Here is a 24397-nt window from a genome sequence, read left to right on the forward strand (position 1 = left end):
CTATGACCTATAGAACTGACCAGGGATCAACGCTTACGCTTAAAATGAAAAGCGTGCTTAAGCGGTTACGCGCTTATTTTAGAAAGCAGACCTTTTTATGTGCTTTTCGTTTAAACGCCCACCTCTATTTAAAAGAAATGGCCCTTATTTCGACTCTATTTCTGGTTATACTCGATGGTTCTGTGGTTCAAAAAAAAAAAATCTGTCTATGTGATTGATGGGCGCATGTGTTTCGCGCACAGATAATCTAGGGATATTTTCTTTGAGAAATAACTAGTTTTTTTGGGTATATTTAGTGTTATTTTACTATTTCAAAACCATAGAAATGCAACAATAACGTGATTCTCAGAACTCTATACTTCTACAAGAATAGACACTGACAAGATTGTGCCTTTGGAATCTGTGTGATCGAAAATGAATAAGAAATTATCTGTGAGTGAGTTGCTTGCCGCGTACAAGCGCTGGGTGATTAGCAATCCGAACTTAGTAACCGATATTGAAGTTGTAGCGACGTGTTCTTCTTACTTCGTAGCCGGGAAGATCAACAAGTCTCCTATCGTTTCCGAGCTGGTTTATTCCGTATCAAAGCTCTTGTCGATGTTCAATGACCGTCTGATTCGAGAAGCTTACGACAATGAAATACCGTACTACGGGCTCCGTGAGCAAATAAAGCTGTGCCTGACCATCATTCACTACAGTGAAGTGTTTGTGGAGCTGGTTGTAAAGCGGCAATGGGGCAGTCGTGGAAAATGGACCATCGCTACACTATTGCAGCTTTTTAAGTGCTCTTCAGCACTAATCTTGCTGTACAGATATAAAGAGGTACCCATAGCGCATCCACCAATAGCAGCATTGCAAAGGAGGAAATTTACAGAGGGTAAAGATACTGACGATAATTCGAATGCCTTTTTTACTCTACGAAGGTCGGGACGTGTAATGCGTCGGGTAGATGGCGCGCCACCAGTCGCTTTGCGGGACTGGCAGCCTGTAAGAGTCAAGGATGAATTTTCACCTCATGTCGTAGTTAAAGACCTTCTGTATGCTGAGACAATTCATATACTGAAACCTCTTGCACACTTGGTGGCAATGAGAGTGTTTGGTACAAAGGCTTGGAAGCAATGGCTTGTTGCATTAGGTCTTGATGTGGCCAGCTTAAAACTGTTCAACCGCCATATGAAGAAACTGTCATATGAACAAAGGCTGGAGATCAGTCGGAGGAAACTCGGCCTTGTATTGTACTTGTTGAGGAGTCCAATGTATAATGGTTATTCTAAAAATGTTATTGAAAGCACATTAAATTCAACAGTAAAGAAATTACCCATGATGTCATTCCTATGCAACCCGATTATTCACTATTTAAGTCATTTTCAGGACATCTACTTTTATATGTGGGCATCATAAATTTTGCAAGTTTCTAGTCTAGTGCAGGCTAACGCTTATGCGTTAAGGAATTTTTTTGTTTCTTTTAATGAATTATATTGGTGTCTGGTATAATATTAAGTAAATGTTTTTATTATTTTTATGAAAATTTTTTTTAAACATTTTATTTAAATCTGTAAATTGATTTTCCATTTATAAGAAGTTAACTGTAGAATGCTCAGATTAATTGATAAAACAATATTAATAGTTAACATTTGTACTCCTATTATTCTCAACATTCCAATATTCTATAGTAGAAAACATACTCATAAGCAATATGTATACTAAGCCAAACTCCGCAATTGCGAACTATGTATTTCTATGGATTTGTATAATTGTCACAATTTTTCCAGATAGTGTGTACTTTCTTTAGTCCAATTAATGTTACAAGTATATTCGTGGTGTGATCCAACAATCACCCTAACGGCAGCTAAGAGTCTCTGAAGGTGAATCATGCATTTTCATTGCCACAATACTACTTTATATATAGTCTTTCAAACAGCAAGTCTATGTCACTGATGCCCTTCACGTGCTACATGCAATGTTAACTTTCACATATACTTGTGGGACGATGTAGCAAAGCTGTTGCGAATTTTTCAACACAATTATGTAATGCCAATATTATTACTTACTATATTTAAGAAAAGTGATTCATTAAATTTACATGTAGCGAGGTTTTATGGGATTATTGTATTTTTAAAACATGATTTACAGTATTTGGTATTGATAAAAAACATTCAAATAACAACATTGTACCATATTAATTATAGAATTAAATATATCTTACCAAGTACTGTATTTTCATGTCAATAATAATAATATGGGTTGTCTTTCAGTCTTCAACCATGTTCTAAAACAAATATATCAGTTGTAAAACTTATTTTGTATATAAATGAGTGTAATAGCATTTGATCAATAAATTATTACATAATATACATATTGTATTTACTTTATCTACCTGTATACAGCAATCGACATTCTTATCTAATGCGAGAAATACATGTATACTGTCCAGACGATTTGAGCAAGACTGACTGCGAATATAGTCCTGACAATTTGAGAATGCAGAGGACATTTTTAAATACAGGTAATGGTAGCCTAGTGCAACTGACAGATGACCAATAACTGCCTGTGTGGTGGAATGGTTACCATACTGGTCTGTCATACAGAGGTCCCAGTCTGGGATAAATATGTGTACTGTATGTAATTTGTGATTGTCTATGTGTGTGTTACAGGGTTTCCCGCATGTGTGGTGGAACGGTTACCATACTGGTCTGCCATACAGAGGTCCCAGTCTGGGATAAATATATGTACTGTATGTAATTTGTGATTGTCTATGTGTGTGTTACAGGGTTTCCCTAATGCGGGGCTATGAGTGTACCCGTTGTTTATAGCGAGTGGCTATGAGTATTAAAATATTATAATCAAATATACATAAAATGCTACAATGAAGTTACTTTTTTACACCTATATCCACACTCGACATGGATAACTTACACAAACTACACACATCAAAAGTGTCTAGGGATCAAGTACGTTTAAGAGTATTGCTGTAATTAGGGTTAATTATATTAACTTTTTTGTATCGCTGTTGATACTTTTTAGTGAGTTTTAACATTTAAATAAGGAATATTGTTTAAAATTCGATAATAAGAAGAAAATCGATTGTCAATGTGGTTTTGAATAAAAATGAGTTATAGCGTTTTGACAAAATCATTACAATATCTGCATCGGAACCGAAACAATTTACATTATTATGGAGAGCCGTCGGAATGTTGGAAGCTGGTTCCAGGCAACGTGCTGTGGCTTTCACTCTTAACACTACACAGAGCGTCATAAGTCGCCTCTGGACGCGCTATCGCATGACGGGCAGCGTGGCCGAGCGACATGGAGGACGATCTCGCATCACGACTCGCAGACAGGACCGGTATATCCAAAATACTGCTCGACGGAATCGTACCATGACCGCCATGATGTTGGTTACGAGGCTCCACAGCTCCTCAGGCTTGCTAATAAGCGATCAAACAATCCGAAATCGTTTACGTAAAGTGGGTCTGCGATCCCGAAGGCCGCTCAGAGTTCCACCTATTGCACCCTGCAATCGCAGGACCCGTTTACGATGGGCTCGCGAACACAGGAACTGGGAGGAAGAAGACTGGCGCTATGTGTGCTTTTCGGATGAATCCCGCTTCGGTATGAGACCGGATACAAGACGTACTCGAGTTTGGAGAACATCTGGACGTCATGAACGTTTGAGATATTGTCAGGAAGTTCATCCATATGGTGGGGGAACAATAATGATATGGGCCGGTATTTGGATCGGCGGAAGAACCGATCTCATTTGGATCAGGGGTAACCTCAATGCTCAAGTTTACGCAGAGAGGATTGTTTCAGATGTTATCATTCCTTTGCGAGGCCAGTTGGGTGATTCATTTCAACTAATGCATGACAACGCACGTCCACACACGGCTAGAGTCGTAACACGCATTCTTGCCGAAGCTCGTATCAACGTTCTGCCGTGGCCTGCTCAATCGCCAGACCTCAATCCAATTGAGCACGCATGGGATATGCTTCAAAGAAGAGCTGTGCCGAGTATGCATACCGTACATACTCTACAACAATATTTTGACTTGTTACAAAACACATGGGCGGCCATTCCTCAAAGTGATTTTGATGAACTCATCTTAAGCATGCCAAATCGCTGTAATTGTGTGATTCGTGTTAATGGTGGAAATACAGATTATTAATTTTCTTATCTTTACAATAAAAATGAGCAAAATCATCATTTTCGCCATTTTTTTGTCATTTAATTGACGCCGTTAATTTGAGTTTTTTCCCACAATTTGCAAAAACATCAATTTTAGTTTATTTTAATTAAATATAGGGGTAAGCGGTTAAATAAAACATAAGCATTAAAGTAAGAAGTCGTACTGGAAGACTGGATTTGGTAAATATTGCTTAAATAATTTTTATTTCAAAAATATTCACTTGATCCCTAGACACTTTTGATGTGTGTATATTGGTTAGATACTCCCTCACACAACGTAAATACACATGTATTACAAAATATTTGAAGGATTCTTTAGTTATGTCACTCTGTTGGTGGTGCTTATTGTACTGTTATGCTACTCAAATGAAATTAATTAAATGGGTAATTTATGGACATTTACATTAGCGACGCGAATCAAAACACTACGTTATGCCTTTCCACTTATTTGGTCTGTATGTACTACTATTTCTATTGTCCACTTGTTTGTATGAATAGCTGTAAGCTTAGAATAATAACACATAGAATGATAGTTTCATATCAATGAACTGTCACATGTGAGGCAAAAATCAAATTCATGTAGGCTAGTTTTAGTAGTAGGTTAATTTTCGAATTTAGTGAATATTTATATAAAAATACAAGTTGAAACGCGTTACTTCCTTGTGGAATGGGATGTTAGTATCTATTTTATGTTTGTCTGACGTATTTTTACACTCATTTACCTCGCATTTCGTCATTTTTAGCTAAAATTCTTGAGCTGTTCGCGGTGCAGGTTGACCTTGAGCATTGACGGCCCGCCCGCTCGTGTAGGCCCTTTGAGAGCGCTTCAATTTGCCTCACTTAGCGTGTGCGGACTAGGTTTCTATGCGTTATTATTCTAAGGCTGTAAGACTATCTGCGAGTAACTAGTGCTATTGACAAGTTGATATCAACGAGACAGATTTACGTGTGTGTGGATTGAGTGAGCACACTCTGGAAGAAGTTTAGAATACCTATATTAGTCATTTAGAAGAATCTTTCATAAACTGCTTCCGTGGCCGAATGGTTACGAGAAATATTTCTGTGGCCTACATTTATTTCTCTGGTGAGTTTGGGTGCAATTGTGGTTGTCTGTTTGTCCAAGGCACCCGCGATATAGGGTTTCTCTAGTGCGGTGCTATTAAAAAGAACGGAGATATTATTTGGCCATTTATAGTTGCTTCGAGCACTTATCAAGTGATAGTCAGTACCTGGAGTGGAACCCTATTCAATAAGTATAAAATGAAAGTTGCGCAAGACATTCACTATTATTTATTTAAATATTACATAATTCAAATCATGATACACTTTGAAAAAGTTCACAAAAATAGACTCCTCAACAAGATTTCACATTCTTTGTGAAAATGTATGAATAGAAAACATAATTGGGCAGTTCTCATGAAATTTCGAAATTCGTGCTTTCGATATTTATGAAAATTTTTAGGAAGAATTTGTATTTATCTATTGCCAATTTCAAAGTAAATACTACTTAGGTAAATAGTTTTTGATGATATAATGGTCCCCAAAATCAATGACTTTAAGGAAATGTATAGAGCAGTCAGATCATTTGACTGACTGTCCTATACATTTGTAAGGACTTGAATTTGATTTCTATGGTCGTATTCCAGACTATACTCAATGTTCAAGTCAGGACTTGAGTATGATTTCAAGCACTTGAAATACGACCCTAATGGCAAGGACTTGAGTATGATTTCTAGTGCTTTAAATCATACTCAAATCCTGACTTGAGCAATGAGTAGAGTTCTGGAATACGACCCCTAGTGCTTGAAATCATACTCGAGTCCTGACTTGAGCATTGAGTAGATCTGGAATACGACTCTCAGACTTTATTTTGAATAAGCTTACTGTTACCAATAACTCGTCTGAGTGAATAATTAATAATAAAATCAAATGCTTAATGTGATGTGAGAGAATGACTGTAAAAAATTTAACTGTCAGAATTTTAAATTAAAACTTTTCATATTAGGAACTTTTTACACACACAACTTGAATTTCGTCATTTACAGTGCTGCTAACTTCCAAAATCTTACAAAATGAATTTACCAAAGATTAAAAAATGCGTTCCCAAATCGATGGAAGGTAAAAGTATGATGGAATGATTTTTTGGTAGGGACATGAATAATAATACATTTTTTAAATTTATTTATCATGTTCACACGCTTTAATTTTGTAAAAACATATTTTATCTGATCGAATGTTTAAAATTTAAAGGTTACTTTTGTCAAATGTATTGATTTAAAGCATAGAACGTGTTGATTATGAAATTCGGAACATAGTGAGGGAATGATTTTGGGGACATCTTTATATTATAATTTTTTTATTTAAATAGACTAATCAATATTTTATGTAAGCATTAGTAGCAATTTAATTATATTTTGATATTAAATATTAATTTATTGGCAAAAATTAAACACTTCTTTTTAAAAACCTATAGGACAAGAATTCCGATATTTTATAAGAATTATCCAATTAGATTTATCATATATAATATTAATAGATCCAACATATAAAAAAATAATGATTAAAACCTATAAACATAAATTCAGATACGTATACTAAAATTATACAGCTTTTTAAAACTCTAAAATAACATTTTGTACATAAACTACCTATAATTAAATCTTAATAGCATAAAAATTTACTACAAATAACTAAATTGTTTCAAGTCCTCACCATAAGAGTGCAAAAGCTTAGAGCCGTTTAACTGAATTTCCAGAACTTTCAAATCGATGCCTTAGGTACTTTCTCAAACTCGTATCTTCTAAAGAGTGATTGATTATGCAGGAGATGGCAAAACTTTCTATATAAATGTATATAAGTCATTTCTTATCAAGGGTGTTAATTTGGATGCATTACTTTAAGAATAGGTAAAAGACAGTGTGTAAATATGAAGGAAATGGGATGTGAAATCAGCCTGCAACATTTGTACATACAATCCATTTTTTGCATTTGAGTAACTTTGTTCTTTAAGATACGAGTTTGAGAAATTAAGACGATGAAAATGGTGTATGCAATAAAATTTTACATTTTTCTATAATAGGCGTTTGATTTTTTGTATAAGAAATCTTCTTTCTCTCGCAATGAAATACATTATTTATCAAGGTCAATGCTTTGAATAATCAAATGTATTTTCAAGATATAATTAATTTGAACTGATAGAGAAAACATAGCATTCATTTTAGCGCCGAAAATATAAAAGTGCAAAAAATTCGTCTGCCACCTTTATTGTGGCTCAGCTAAAACAAAATTTCGTGCGTTGAGTCACTGAAAAAAGAAAACAAAAATAAATATTACAGTAGAGCTTGGAGAATATGATACAAAAATATAAGAATGCCTTCATGCAATTTTTGTACACTTTTTTTTTACTTTAATGTACGAAGTTGAATAAAGAAGTAAACCCTAGAAAGCAGATATAAAGAGTATACTTATCGGTGAGAGAGACTGCAGTGTCTTGTCTGCAGTTTGCAGAGCCTTGGAGGGTGCAATGATCTTAATTAGGTTGCCATTTCGCTTGTTTAAAGCGTTTTTAGTGTAAGCTGATGGGGAAGTTAGCTTTGTAGCAAATTGTAGGTTTTTGTTTTCATCGAAAAGAAATGCTCAAGGTTATTCAGCCTAGACCACAGACCACATAAATGCCTAGACTGTTTACTATTAGTTTTAAATTTACTATGGTATGCGTTGTGTAAACGATGGCATGGTCGAAAACTGAACAAACATTGTATGAAGGCAGAACATGAAATAAGAACCTCGAAACAAAATCTAATCCAGTATCTCAACAAAGATTTTAAAATCCAAAATAAATGCTTGATCGCCTGAAGTAAGTACAGACTACCGTACAATCTAATATATTGATATATTAATTATTTCAAAATTTTTCATTCGAAATGAGTTCAAAGTGAGAACAGAATGTTTTTTTATTTCATAAACTGTCACGAACGAATACTTTGATCAAAGCGCTTCAGTAATGCGCTTGTACAAAATTGCAAACGCGTACCATTCGCATTTTGTGCCGATCGATGTTGGTGAATGTCTTGAATGATGTTAATAATTCAAAATTTCCTCTCAAATACCTACATCTAAAATACCTATAAAGGTTAATTATACTTTGTGTATGTAATTGACTACTATATAATTCCAAAGTTTTTAAATAGCATTGATCAAATGCGTAGAGGGAGAATTGGGTAGAGGGGCTCTATAAATAATAAAAACCGTATAAGCGTACGGAATGAAAAATTCCCAATATAACCCCTTTCACACTTAAGTTTTAATTTTTCTTATTATTATTATTATTTTCTTGATTGAAAGGTTTTTGTTTGCATCATATAAACCTCCTAAAAGAAGGAGAATATCTTAGTTTTGTCAAATATGTCCATCTTGCTTCTACCAGCAGTGGTTATGATACGCGAGAAAGAGAGCTCAAATAAATAACGTATAAATTAAATTGGACAGGATTAGCTGATTTTAGGGATACCGTGTTTTTGCCACTATCTTTTCCCTAATTTATGGGTCATTTTAAATATTGTATTTTTCAATACTTTTTCAGTTCGAAATATGTATACTAAGTTAATACTGTTCAAGGGCCAATAAAAAAGTAATGATTTATCATAATTGTTTTATTTGGTTACTAAAACTCAACCAAGCTAAATGTGGTCTGGCGGATTCTCCCTCCTTAGGCTCGGCAGATTTCATCATTATCATGAACCCATTTATACGTCCCACTGCCGGGCACGGGTCTCCTTTCAGGCGAGTGCTTAGGCGACAGTCCACCACACTGGCCCAATGAGGGTTGGGGACTGCACACGTTTTCCGAGGACTTTGAACCTTCTTCAACGTTTCATCACGATATTTTCCTTCACCGAAAAGCTCATGATAAATTTCAAATTAAAATTCCCACAAATTTCGAGAAACTCAGAGATGCGAGTCTGGATTCGAACCCACCAAACCATTAGGCTACCACGGCTTCAGTTTCATTTCAATTTCTTTAACGGGGTAAAATTTTAAAAGTAGACAACCCGGAATTTATAGGTACTCTGTTGGTATCCCTTTTCAGTATACGCAAGAAGCTTCTCTATTCTTTTTTTTATTCTCCCTCTTCGATCAAATGCGTCTCTACCATGAGGTTACAGTGCCGGCTGTCCTTCTTTTCGTTTAAGAAGGTTTCAGATAATTTAAGGGCTTTTGCAGACTCTGCTATTTAAGGAGTATTGTAGGAGCACCACGTGAGCAAAAATAAACGTCCTAAAAATATTTTTCATTTAGCAACCGCGTTATAATATTTGATAATATTGTCTGCCCCTAAAAGTACAGCGCCCTTATTTGTCACAAGAAGTGACATCTTGTATACGATTCACGTAGTCGCTAGCGACAACTGTCACTGTAGGTTTATGGTACATACTAAACGTAAAACAATTTAGTAAAATAATATTTTTAGTCATAATTAAATAAATTGGGTACAACATATTATACTGTATTTCTTGAATTCATATTCCCAATGAAAAATCTCATAGACGCATTTAACGTAATTGAATCGATTACCTAAACTGTATTCCGACTGCACCACTACTAACAGACAATTTGAATGCAGCTTAAGTGACTAAGAACTAACATAGCATGGATTTTCTGCGACAGGGTACATCAACATTACATAACTTAGTGAATCACAGTCATACAAATGAATTATTTAAATATTATCCAGGAAAATTTAAACGTTAGTAATACGTGGTAGAATACTATATTTTAAAATACAAGCTACCTGTTGCTACTTTCATCCTTCCAAACACCCATGTAAATTGACATACCATTCATTGCATAGAATTATGTTGTGAAGCGATATAGGACACAATAAGCAGACATATTGTATTTAAATGTTAAATGCGCCTTAAATACGACATCTTATACAATATAACTTACATTGATATATTTTTGATTTATCTATATTTAAAATTGATTGGAATGAAGCTGTCGATAAAATTACACGGATTAATTAAAAAATATATAATCCTGTTACATTTTTGTTTCTATAACATATGAAATAATCACCAAAGTAAAAATGTTTCCCCCATAATATATTATCTTAAATAATATTTACTATAATCCAACAGATCTAATTCACAGAGACCTGAAAGCAGCGTTGAAAATAATATAACGTTAAAATATTTTTAGTCGAATATATCCTATACTTATTTATAAAGATTTTCATCTTTCTAAGTAATGGACAGTGTCATTTGATATAATATAATACTATAAAAATATAGAGTGGGTCGTCGATACGAAGGGCATAAGATTAAAAATGCCTAAAACTGAACTACTGACAGTTTTACTGCCATTATAACCATGAACTTAATCCATTTTATTTAATGCATGTTTACTTAAATTCTCCATAGACAGGCATACAAATATTTTATTGGCACAAACTCAACTTCAACTCGTATGTTTGGTCTTCGATGCATCGGTGCGAGAACAGCAAATACTTGCGCAATTTATTTTTCTGCTTTATTAATATTACGTACTCTGTAAGGTTTCACATCTACAATGAAGTATTTTTCCCTGATTTTATAATTTTACATCTAACATAAATTGATTGATTGTTATTTTATTGTACATACATTTAATTAACTAAACCCATTTACTTCAAGAATATAGTTGCACCATAAATATACTTACAATTTTAGTAAATATTTATGATAAATATTTTACTAGAGAAGCCAGTAACACTGGCGTAATAATCATGTTGTTAGAGTATTAAAACAAATTTCTGTTTGTATAGGCGTTTGGTAATTCACATCATATGAATTACACTATATAATCATTATTTTATACATAGATAGCCAATCACATGCGAGTCCTAATTCGTGGGCAGCCAATCACTTGCGAGTCCTAACTCGTGGACAGCCAACGAAATGGAGGCCACGTAATGTAATGTGCTTACACCGTTCGTATCGTCGCATTCTCCCACGCATCGGAAGAGTAGTATTGATTTTAACAGACGTCTGAAGGCACACGTCATATATCCTAAAACATCTCTACAACTGACAGTCACTCTTCAAAAATAGTCTAGTAATAAAAAAGGTCATTTTCACACTAGAAGCTCATAATATATTTTAACTTCATGTGTAAACGTAACGACCAATTTAAATCACCAATGTTTTTTTCTTTAAATAAGTTTTGCTAGACACATAATAAATATTTAATATCTTAAAATTTCATGCATGCCGTATTGACCGGTGAATTTATACAAATTATAATACATATTAATTAAACATATTAATTTTACTAAAACACGTGACGATGATTATTTCGCAACTGGCCCAACAGCAATTGTTTCTAAGTGGAAGTTACGTGACATTCCTTATTTTTTAGCAAATGCAATTTAGGCAAATGCGTGAATGGTTTATAAATTTCGTTAATCAGAATTTAGAAAATCTTTAAAATCTCGTTGCTTCGTTTTCAAAAGAATGTATTGTCCAACCTGTCGAGTTAAATTTAGCTTTAGCACTAATTGTAAGTCAATGTTTAGCACAACAGAATTTGAGTCAAATATGATTTACACACAATAATACTGGAATAATAGTTTTTTAAGGTACCTGCCACAACAACCGCCCAGAGAGCAAAATCCAGGCATAGCTGTGAAACCTGTCAAAAATATTTAATCTGACAAATCGTAAACAACAGGTTGTTTAATTGACGACGTGAGCTGAGGTGGAGGTGAAATACGCACTTATAATTTATAAAAGGTCAGGATTGCAGAGGTTGTGAGCGTTTTATCTAAATATTTTTTAAAGTGTTCATGAAGTCGCTTTAATTTAGTTATCTTTTATCAGTCATATAAGGAAATTAATTCCAAACTGTACCTACTTAGCGGACACCCGTGACGTCGTGCCCTAACTAGACAAGATTTGCGTTTAAGGAGCTCGAATCAATTGCCATTTGACCAAGTTGATATCGATACCGGGCTAGCCCTCAAAAAGTTAGCGCAGACTAAATTGAAAAATCGTCGCATAGACTCGAGCATGTTATTGACCGGTATACACATAGAGATCACAAACGCGCGTTGAGATATTATGGTTAACAATAACTGACACTTTGTAAGCGAATGTACGGTGGCACTGTCGCCAGCAGCCGCGTTCGGCAGACGACCGTAAATGCGCCATTTCACAGTAAAAAATGTGCGACCATCTTGAAACCATATGACTGACATTTCACTTTGTTACATCCCGAAGTGTTATGACATCTTCCATACACATAAAGCTCGTGCTTCGTTAGGCATCGTCTAATGGTCCTTTTTAGGCGCTCTATACAATGCCTGTGTTATGATGTTTCTCTATTTTTCACGCACGCCAAAGAATAGAAAAAGAAGCAGGATAATTGTAGCCTTTAATTAAATGTCATGCCACATTGGTGGTTGTCTTCAAGAAACGTGGGCTACGAGATTGACGCGTTCGACATTGGAAGGCCACGTCAACATAATATTGTTACCATATGTTTGAACAAAACCTACTTCGCATGTCGCGCATAAATTAGATTTTGAACTAATTAATAACTCACTACTGATTACAAATCAATGAATTAAGACATCATGAATGTCTTAATTCATTGATTCGTTTTGTAAATTGATTGACTCCGAAAGTCAATTCATCAGTATTTTTTATGCTTAGGTCCGATATCGAATTTAGCCAGTTTGAGAGACTGCAAAAATAAAGTTTTTGTCTCCGAAACGGTCGAACCGGCTTTTATTAAATTTTAGAACAGCTAGTAGGCATGAAAGGAACGTTGCCAATTTTAATTGCGTTCTTAAGTTTAATCGATTGACAAGAAATTTTTTTTAAATACATTTCGGAACATTGTTTTAGATTTAGGGTTAAAGGGTTATAATCCTCGAGACGATCCTTCATAAGGAAACTTCGAAGATGCAACAAAAAGTAGAAATCGGTGTAATATAGAAACAAAAGAGTATGTAATATTAACGTTGCGTTCAATGCGCAGGTGATCACGACACGTGCGCAGCGCATTTGCGGCTCTTATATGGAATTGCGCCTACGCTGATTGGCCGACTTTGTGGTGGGCGCCGGCATGTCCAGCTTCCCCCATCGGCCCCTGCAAGCATTACTTCGTATCACTTATTACCTATTGCAGTTATCGAATTTGCTATTAGTGTGAATTCGCCTGTAAAGAATTAAACCTTAAGATCCATTTTATATTACATGCAGTCTTTCGAAAGCAGTAAGTAATAGAAATGTGAACATTGATTTTTGTCAAGCAGTACCTTTAAATCCCCGACATAAGGTATCACAGATTTAAAAAAATTGTTTTATGCAAACAAATAAGTAATTGGGGGGGGGGGGGGGGGAGACATGTACTGCAACTGCAGTTATACGCTGATGATGACTAAATGTGGCGATCTTACCATGCGTAAATTAGGCGCTAGTTATTGAGCCACTCCCAGGACTCATCATCTTTCTTGTTCTTCTTGATGGTGATGCTCTTGATGTCCGGAGGGGGGCTGGAGACGCCCACTTGGGAGAGGTCGCGGTCGTCAAAGTTGCGCGTCGCAATGGACTCCTTCCACGGCTGTGCTTGCTCGTTCCTAACAAGCATACGTGTGTATGTATGTTGAGTATATTTTTATAACATCACGGCTGGAGCGCCGCAAGGGTTCTTCACTACATTCATTAACAACGTCGGAGTACTTAAGAAGAATTAGGGGTGTTACCACCAACACCAACCGATCGATGTCGAATGATGATATCGATGGACGTTGATCGGTCGGTTTGGTAACATTAGCTTATCGACGAATATCGATAGATCAAACGATCATTCGACTGTCGATCGATGATCGGATTATGGATTTAGGCTCACTTCACACAGTCGCGGACCGGAATGGAAGCGAAATTGTATATAGTGTAAAGAACTTTATGTTAGATGCGACATGGTGGCTGTGTAGGTGAAGATAGGAGAAGTTCGAAGCCGGGTACACGAAGAAGCAGGTGTGTAAGGGTGCAGAGCCGGAGCGCAGCGGATTCGGCGCGGAGGCGATAAGTGGAGAGGCTGCACCGACAGCGGCGGTAGTGCTGCAGTGGATGTTATCACTTTATACTCGGAGGTGGAGTTCTACTTCGTCTTGAGCGTCGGCTTCAGCCTCACTCAGCTGTGAGGTACGCAGTCCAGTTAGGAGGAGCGTACACGTGAAGACCAAGTTTAGCGTGAGGCAGTCGAGGAACTGGTCATCAGGTAGGCGCGTAAGCGCGTTAGAAGTAAGGCCAGATGTAGTGCTTCGAAAAGGTGAGACTTCTTGTATTTACTAGGTCTGGTAAAGACCAGATGCCTCCACGGTCAGTACAAGAATGACGAGCGTTTGGTAGAGCGAGAGAGAGCATCGAAATCGAAATTTGAAATGAAGAGCCAAAATGAGAACAGACAGGAGCGGAAACGCTTCTACAGCTAACATTGCATATCAAAGGAAGAATAATTTATAGGACAATCTCTTGAACAATAGATTGTAGAGGGGTAACATGTCTGTCAATCAATGTCAACATATAAAAATATTAAATACGAAATAAAAATGTTTATAAAGTGAAATTGATGATTGAGCAGATTGATTTGGTATTGTAATCTAGCTAGTATAGATTATCTAGTATCTATGGTTTACCACACAATCTATAGTCGGTCGATACTAGATAGCTAGTATCGACCGACTATAGATTGTGTGGTAAAGCCACTAAATAAACTTCATTAGCTATTGACAATCTAAACTTATGTGGTAATTGTTATCTTGTAATCATTAAAATCAAAATAAAGCTTTCTTTTATAATATCAAGTGACGGGACTGTCCATAACAGTTGCAGTGCCACGCAGACAACCGAACCGAATACGTACAAACATCGAATGGTATGTGCTTCAAAAACTACTTTAACGTTACGGAAAAATTTAGCTAAATTAACGTACCATTGAGAGTAAGGCTCAGAGGTGGAGTTCTTCATGGCACCATAGCTCTGACCCTGGTAGGGGCCGCTGCTGGTGTTGCTAGAGCGTCGCTGTTCATTACTGCCGCCCAGCGAGCTCCACCCGCCGCGGTTATTCACCTGCAAGCATCATCCATTAAGCCGCTTAGAATAAGTTTCGCATATTCAATTATAAAATTTTGCTATAATTTTTTATTTAGTTTGATAGAATTATGTTTAACTTTTCATTCAAAATACGAGTACAATCTTACCCAAGTCAGTTAAATTGTCAATGAAATAATCTCAGTACAGAGTACTAAAAAAAACGACCTCAAAAGTACGTGGAATTACACCAATTTGCCAAGTGTTATTGAAATCGGTTACCGGAAAGTGCGCAAACCCGGATTCATCCCTTAGTTCGCCACTATACGGAACTTGGCACAGGAGATCGAAATTGGTTCTCACTACTCAAAGTATATTGAGAGAGAAAAACGCCTTGATTTGGAGAATATCAAAATCAACCATTAAAATAATTAATTAATTTTAAATTGTCTGATATGTCGAAACGAGGCGCAGACCGACCCCTCATACGTAAAGTATCGTATGTTGAAATTGCTAAGTTTACAGGGGAGCGTTTTAAAGTTCTGAATTCACTGAACGGAGTATAACACGTGACTTTAGCATTTCCCAGTTTTATTCGGCAAAGCTCACATACGAGTATTATAAAATCCTAGATATCGGATAGGTGATCTATTAGATGATCACTCCGCAATTTCGACGTACGATACTTTACGTAGGGGGGTCGACACATCTGTCACAATGATTTTATTTCGAAATTGTGCATGCTATTCAATCGTTCGCAAACATTTCGCAAAAATTGAAATTGTCACGTTCGCTACACATTGAGTGCAATCGATAAATAACAAACAGTAAACAGTAAAAGCAATTGCCTCTCTAAAATCAATATACTGCAACGTTACACCTGTATCAATTCAAATAGGCAAGCTTCTTCGAGGTCTATCTGAAGCGAATTTTTGTAATTAACTGAATACATAAGTATATAATTAGATTAAATTTTCAAGCTTTTATATAGGTAAAAGCCTTTACGTACGACACGCGAAAGAGTGAAAAATAAAGAATCGCGGTACTGTTACAGTTCAACGCAATTTTATTATAAATAAAGTTATCGATAGAGAACATGCTTCGACTATATCGTAACATAACGTGCTTATCTTTTAACCTTTGCTGTAGTCAGAAAAACGTATTAGTTCGGGCAACATATATTAAACGTGGAGAACTGAAGTCACCTAAAGTCAAAGAGATGAAAATATAGAGATTGTGCCGTAGAAGGGCATGAAAATCGGGGACATTTTATTTTTGTTAGGTCTGGCAATATTGCTTGTTAATGAATTTGAAATTTGGAATATTATCTATTTATGGTTTAAACAGGGTAATCAAAACATAATACCATGATACTTCCAACAGTAAGTTTCCAGTAGTAAGGTGGATGTGTTCTTAAAGGCTAATAAATTAATTAATTATAAAAAATTATACACACATACCCGGGTAATTATCAGAAAAATTTCAAATAATTAGTGGACATTTTGCCGGAAGAATTTCTGATAAATTGGAAATATTCGTTCCTTCGTTTAGAAAAATTTCAAATAATTAGTGGACATTTTTCCGGAAGAATTTCTGATAAATTGGAAATATTCGTTCCTTCGTTTAGAAATATCTTTTGAAATTTTATTTACCGCGAATTATAAAATAAAATTGTATAGCTAAAAGCAAGTTAGCGAAAAACGAGGTCTACAATGATTGGACAACAGCGAAAAAATCTTTTTATGGGTTCATAGTTTTCGTTCAATAACTTAAACTTTTAAAAGGTGTCAATGTCAAATGTGGAAAAATATTCGAAAAATATCCGGAAAAATAGAAAATTATTTTCTGAACAAAAATTTTTTTTTTTTTTTTTAAATTTAGACCCAACAACACTACTTACACACCAACGTCGACCTCCATCAAAAAAAGTATTTTAAATTTGACATATCAACGAGTCCTATCTTACAAAATTGTAACTACAGGAAATTCACTAAAGTTGTTGAATAGAAAAAAGAACAAACGATATCAACTAATAGATATTACAGCTACGAAAACTTTTAATGTTCTTTTAGTACATTATGTCCTACACAATTTGGGCATTGATATTTTCACAATAGAGTCATCCAATACAAAACCAAGATGAGACTAAAAAGTGATGTTGGTGTTGGTCACGGAAGAATCTGTGGTGTTGGTCTTGATATTGCATACAAAGACTTGGTCTCGGTCTTGCGGCAAGGATCTCGCAAGTCTTGCCATTACCTATTGCTACTACTTGGTACTTGGTACTTGGTGCAACGGGCTGGTGTCCGCAACTCGACGTCAAGGCGCCTATTGCTACTAATCAAAGTATCGTATTCCAGTATTATTCTTACAAAAAGTGACAATGAGGGTTGGTTCAGATTTTAGAAGAACGCAACAGAGCAAAGATAGACAAGTAGTTTTTTGAGTACGTAGGTATTTGAGTACAAGGGTATAGCGGAGTTAAATATAGCAAGTGACGAAAAATTCTTATTAAAGACAAAAAATGTAAAAATAAGATTAATAAATAATACTATTTAGCGTATTTTATGGGTACAAGGTGTAACCCGCTAGAAGAAGCGCGCCGTGGGCCGGCAGTGCTTGCTGGCTTGTTAGTTAGTTTTTCGATAATAGCTTTTCGCGTTTTATCAACCAACCAATTTTGTTGTTAATAGGTTCTGTGGCTTTAATACCAAACGTATATCCATATTGCCAATGTGCTTTGAAACTAAATTCAACGCCCACGTTGAGTTTGACATACTGTGACGTTCGATTAAGAGGGAGCATGCCAAAAAAGTTTTGACGTTGGCTCCGCCCAAATTTGTGAAACAAATATATGCCTGAATTTCGCGTGACATGCGACAGGAGATGTTGAATTTTGCGCATTAAAAGTACCAAATTCGTTTTAGCGGAATAACTCTAAAACTAAAGGGATTAAAAAAAAATCCGTAGTGACATTTCTCGATCATGCATAAATATAATTAATTATCTAATTTTTGTCCTAATAACCTGTAGCATTTCGAGGATGAATCGAAAAAATGTGAAAATTAGAGGTCATTTCGTGATTTTTATCTATCGAAGAAACTTTATTGTTTTATGTTTCTGATTAGAGTCGTCTATGCTTGAATATATCGTGTAGTTACTCATACAATATTTTATTTTTAACTTTAAAGTGGATATACCCCTCTAAAATCAAATCGAAGATTAGGAATTTTCTCTCTGCTCCCAAGAGATAGTACACACTTTTATTATCAGTTATGTTTTCGTGTCATCGTTTTATAACAATAACAGGTATAACAAAATAGATTCAAAAGTCACTCGTGACTATGGGACTTGCAAAGAGTTTGAAACGTTGGCTTTTATGAAAAAACCGATATATGCTCAGGCCACACCACACAGACCTGCGGCAAGCGAATGCGTACCGGGGCGTGCCACACGAGCGGCAGTCCCATGCGTAGTTGGCGGCCGGGAAAACGCGTGCAACGAGGCGAAGGAGGCCGGTGTGACATTTAAACGTACCAACGTTTCATTTTCTAGTTAAATTTAAAGAAAGCACCATATCACTGTCGGGTAGTGTTTAAAAAAATCTGCTTTTATAGTCGTCACGAAAGGAAAGCAAAAGATTTTTAGTTGAATTTATACTTAATGAAAACCATTCAAGATGTGTAAAAAAAAATACAACGTGCTAAGCCCACTCAAGGACCGCGGTTCAATGGAATACAGCTTTGCGCCCGTACCCGTTACACGTTTGCCTTGGACCCGGCCCGCGCCAGTTTGTCAGAGCGTTCAACACCAGCCTGCGCCGCCACGACACCCGGTTTCAATTGCCACATCGGGTGCATAAGAACTCGAATATAACAAAAATTCCCGGCCCCGAAACGTTCCCGCTACGCCTCTGCGTGGCCAGGGCATACGAGCCCATTCGCGGCTATACAATTTTTAGTAGGTAGCTTAAAAATTGAGAAAAAACAAGCACTTGAGCCAACTTGAGGCAACAAAGGCAACTTGAGGTGTGAGAGGCGCGAATCTAGACATAATTTGAAAAATGTAAAATCATGAAAAAAGTTTGGTAAACATTATTCAAAAGCCTGATTAAAGACATCGTGGTTTCAGTTCCACGAGTGGAAGGAGATATTATTTATAAATTAAGTTTTCTGCAAATAAAATCTTAACGAGAAAAGGAACGCAGCTTTGAGCCAATCGGAATTCGATCGAACTTCGCCGGCGAGATTCATAAACAATTTTCAAGCTTGTTTATAGGCGATCCAACTGCTTACACTGTGGGCGCTGGATGGGGAGGTATCCGTTCCGACACCCGGTAAGACCAATTTGGGAAATTAACTTTTCGAAATTGGTTCTGGTTTAGGTGTTCAGGGTAATGCTCCGAACTAAATTTCCTTGATCTTGTACTCATAGTGCAGGGAATGCCTTAGTTTGACATATACCAGGTAGTTGGTGTGGATGTATGACACGTTATATTAAATTTCATATAATTACGTTTCTTACTGGTGGCGCTACGGCAAATAATCCATTAAACCCAAAAACTGAAATCAGCAACAAGCTCATTGAGAAATTCGCAAGGTTAATAAACGTAGACAAGTCCTGCAGAAATACCAAGTTTCTTAGCTATCCACAAGAAAAATAATCATAGTTTTATGATGGTAGTATCAACCAGAAAGATCAACGACGTTCGAGGTAACCCATTACTGTTTCCTATACCTATATCCGGTAGTTATCATTATACTTATATAAGTACCCTGTTTCAGAGTATTAGCGAAAGCAGCAAAAATTTCAACATTTTGTTGAGTATGTATTATGTAGTTTAAAAAGCATTCCAATTTGAATCTGAACGTTCTTTAATCCTTTTTACAACACTGTAATTAAACTGTATAGTGGTCTGACCTACTAATTTAAAATAACACTTCAATTTGTCACTTGCAACATTAAACTGAAAGTGGGAAATTAAGGCCGTGGCCAAATACGGTTGCGGAGTTTCTTAAAGAAAGGTTTTGCAATTGTATTATTTATGTGCATTTTTCAGTCTTCGAAACGTAATATCTAATTCTAAGGATATAGGACACGACTACTGAATAATATATTCATAACTTCCTAGTATACACATAAAGCAATAAATAAATAATGATCGCATTGCAAATATAATTCTGGTGGGTTTCTCTGTCGCCAGGCCACACGCATCGCGCTCACTTAAGATGACAAAAACCACACAGGCTTATATATTTATCAGTCTTACCTTCTCGGTGACGGTCGAAGCCATCTCGGATACTTTCTCAGCCGCCATGCCGCCGTATCGCACCGCGCTTTCAGTAGCTGTGCGCGCCGCTTTAGTAACTGACGACGTGAAGAGTGACCACCCCTGCAAACAAACAGCAACTGAACAAATAATCAAACTTACAAATTGAACGCAAGCACTTTGCACGCGCGCCACTTTGGTTGGTTTGTCTATGTGGCTCATCTCTAAAGACCCATACGCTCGATTGCTGCTTTGTTTTGGGATCGTAACTATAACTCCACGTTTCGTCACCTGTTACTATGTCCCACACCAAATGTGGCACCCCTTAGTTGAATCTGGTAAGCATGGCATTGCACCAAGAGACGCGATTCGTTTTTTGAGCCTCAGTCAAATTGTGTGCTCAGTCAAACTGAGCTGTTACAACACACTTAAAGTCGTAGAAAATCATACTAAGAAAATTTTCACGATTTAAATCCATGGTGATATAGACAACCAATTTCAAAAATGACGCCAAAATGTAAAAACAAGTGACAGTCGGATGAAACAAACTGTATTCTATAGCCAAAGAGTTCCATTTTCAAATGTTTTAATTACTTTTTAAATATTGTTTATTTAAGTGGCCAGTTCCGGAAACTTATAGTGCGCCCTATATATATATATATATATATATATATATATATATAACGGCGCGTTATTGAAAAAAGTTGATTACTGACTATCGAGATATCAAATACTTAGTTTATGCGATGACTGTAATTATCATTATTTTAGAGCCGGTAACACCGAATGGAGTTGTACGTGTCAATTTTCGATGGGGAAGAGGTTTGACAGGTCGCCAGTGGCGTGAACACTTACAAACCCATTAGTTCTAAATTTAAGTAACTGTATTCACCGCCGGCTTAACGAATTGATGACGAAGAACGTATATACCAATAGTCAAATAATTCCTGACACAATCAGTGACGAGGGAGTTTACCACAATATCTCCCTGTACGGTTATACTCCGATATATATTTTTATACCGAACTCCAATCAAATTACCATTCCACTTTCGCCACAAAAATAACCACAATGGCGTATTATTTTAAATGGTTAAAAACCCCTATAACATGTAGGTCTTCTAGAAACGGGTTAAACGGGTTACTAATAGCATTCTAAAGTGCTAATCCAGCAATAGAAGAATTGAGAGCTTAGTTCGAAATACGCCCTAAAAGGTCCTGTTTGATAAACTACCATAACTTGCGCCATTCAATCTCTACAAAACGTGCACAATTCTGGTAATTCATTTCCATTGCCGGTAATAACGAAAATGAAAGAATTATTTCTACATAACCTAACCTTATTTATTGCTTAATGCCAAGAAGACAAAATGTGTTAAATTTGAATTACCTAACGTAAAATCGACTAGTCCAAGCATAGAAATAAACGGAGAAAAGTTAGACCTTGTTAGTAAAGCAGTCTTCTTGGGAGTGACCTTAGATAGTAAACTTCAGTGGTTTCCACATATATCGTCCCTGGCCAGCAGATTAAGCTCTGCTGCATACGCAGTCCGCAGAATACGTGAGCTTACCGATGTTAGTACTGCTAGACTAGTTTACTTTAGTTACTTCCATAGTATAATGTCCTACGGGATTCTCATGTGGGGTAAAGCGGCAGATATTCAAACCATATTTGTATTGCAAAAACGAGCGATTCGTTCTGTGTACCGTCTAGGCTCTCGGGTATCTCTCAGAGAAAAGTTTAAGGAGACTGGTATCATGACTGTGGCATCACAGTACATTTACTCAAATATTTTATATGCCCGTAAAAATATACATAATTTCAATAAGAAAGAAGATATCCATAATATTAACCTTAGAGCTAAATCCAAACTCATGGTACCACGATTTCGTTTAACCAAGGTAAACAACTCTTATATGGGGAACTGTATACGTTTTTACAATAAGATTCCGGAGCATATATTAAGTTTATCATTTCCTAACTTTAAAAATTACATTAAAAATATTTTGATCGAAAAATCATATTACAAAATTGAAGACTACGTGTTAGATAAAGATGTATGGAAAGACGACATGGCTCCAGAATCCACACAAATTTGATTCAAAGTGTATTCCATAGCATTTAAGTTTTTTTGAAAAGAGCAATCCCTAGAGTTTCTTGCTCGTTCTTCTCAGGGAGGTCAGCGTAGTGAACGAGCAGTAGCTTAAACGTGACGTTTTCAAGTGTAAATTTATTTTACCTATGGAATAAATAATCTTTGACTTTGACTTTGACCTTGGGTTATAAAAAAATCCGACCTCAAAAGTCATTCATCGCCTAGTTAGCCACCCTTAAAGGTGGAATATTTTCTTGAAATGTAAATAGGACCACATCTGAGGTACCTTCTTTCCATCAAAAAAAGAATCATCAAAATTGGTTCACAAATGGCGGAATTATCGCGTAACATACATACAAAAAAAGAACATATAGACGAATTGAGAACCTCCTCCTTTTTTGAAGTCGGTTAAAAAATTAGTATTCCTCGAACTTAAAAATATTCAATAATTGTTCGATATTACCCTTAAATAGAAGTGAAACGGGGTAATAAAAGTTTGTATTGGAACTTTTTAACGTGTGTTACGTTTTGCTTCAAATTTGGTTTCTGTACCTTAAATATGAAATAAACATACACATGTTTCAGGTTTTTAGAAACAATCCTTAAAAGGGGTGAGGTAGGGTATCGAAGTATTTTCAAAAACCTTTCCTATAGAAATCACATTCTTTACATTTGCAATCTTAAATATTTTTGAATTGTGTTTTAGTAGTATATAATGCATGTAAAAATTTTACGCGGACGAAGTCGCGGGCAACAGCTAGGGATACCTTCCTTTCACTTGGTGCAATTTCTCCGACAAGTGTGCTGAAGTGTGGCAGAAAGTAAGCTTGAAAGATTTTTCATAGAAAGAATTTCCGTTGAAAACATCCGTTAAATCCTGTACTCATTTCCAGAACATTTCAATGTAATTTCCAGTATCCAGACAGCGCAGCGTCGAGTTATTTCTTCGGTTTGTCGTCGCTGTGTCCAAAGATTGAAGACCGTTCATTTTTATCCTTAATAAAGAGCTATTTTAATCAAAAATAAATTACAACAACAGATTACGCAATGCATTATTCTTACGCATTCTTTAACTCATTATCGAACAACAGTCTAAACTGTTGGTGTTATACTGTATTTGCTATCCTCCTACTACGACTTGACTACCTCTGTGGCCGAACGGTTGTTATGCTGGGTTAAATTTGATTAAATATTTCGGACTTTTTCACACAATGCTGTGAAGTGCGATTTTAAATACATCGTGAAAGTTAATGAAACGAATGCGCTCGCAGTATTTGAAATATTTAAGCATAAATACATAGGTCTTAAAAATATATTCATTAATTAATATATATATTTGGTTTTTAAATGTTTGTATAAAGCTTGAATATATAAAAAACCTTAGAATAATAACGCATAGAAGGATAGTTTCATATCAAACGAACTGTCACAAGTGAGGCAAAAACCAAATTCATGTAGGCGTAAGCAACTTGTAACTACGCTCGTCGGCACGCACACAAATATACAAATAATGATGCCATGGAATAACATTTCCCTCAAAAGTGGGGAAATTGTATCTTGCTTAACTCATCATTAAGTTAAAGGTGCCTACAGATTTGCCCGACAATGTCGATCAGGTGCCTACAGATATGCTCGGTTTTGTCGATGAAAAACGAATATAGCACTTATTTGTAAATCCAAGATGGCGGACACGATTTTTCAAAATATGCTATATGGGTATCCTTTTCGAGGTATTTGGGGATGCTCATTACGAATATGGCACTCATTTC

At 35.9% G+C, this 24397-nt stretch overlaps 2 protein-coding genes across 2 annotated transcripts in view; one reads left to right on the forward strand and one right to left on the reverse strand.

The window, feature by feature from the left end:
* The first annotated feature begins 216 nt into the window (after window positions 1–216).
* LOC113226994 (peroxisomal membrane protein PEX16) lies at window positions 217–2187 on the forward strand. The gene has a single exon (XM_026459848.1). The coding sequence runs from the start codon at window positions 415–417 to the stop codon at window positions 1399–1401; it is 987 nt and encodes a 328-aa protein (XP_026315633.1). The 5' UTR covers window positions 217–414; the 3' UTR covers window positions 1402–2187.
* Window positions 2188–10343: 8156 nt separating this feature from the next.
* LOC113231711 (ADP-ribosylation factor GTPase-activating protein 1) overlaps window positions 10344–24397 on the reverse strand; it is a 59754-nt gene continuing 45700 nt past the window's right edge. Inside the window, exons 7-10 of the mRNA XM_026466230.1 lie at window positions 20534–20656; window positions 15167–15303; window positions 13629–13808; window positions 10344–13318 (exon numbers count right to left, since the gene is read on the reverse strand). Of these exons, the coding sequence (XP_026322015.1) occupies window positions 13646–13808; window positions 15167–15303; window positions 20534–20656 (423 nt within the window). The 3' untranslated portion in view covers window positions 10344–13318; window positions 13629–13645. The remainder of the gene's footprint in view (window positions 13319–13628; window positions 13809–15166; window positions 15304–20533; window positions 20657–24397) is intronic.

The sequence above is a fragment of the Hyposmocoma kahamanoa genome, unplaced genomic scaffold (assembly GCF_003589595.1).
Source record: "Hyposmocoma kahamanoa isolate Upper Pololo Valley unplaced genomic scaffold, ASM358959v1 100021, whole genome shotgun sequence".
Lineage (NCBI taxonomy): Eukaryota > Metazoa > Arthropoda > Insecta > Lepidoptera > Cosmopterigidae > Hyposmocoma > Hyposmocoma kahamanoa.

Bases quoted from the DNA above. Each gene is read 5' to 3' on its own strand.
- LOC113226994 (XM_026459848.1), top strand. From the start codon at position 415: ATGAATAAGAAATTATCTGTGAGTGAGTTGCTTGCCGCGTACAAGCGC.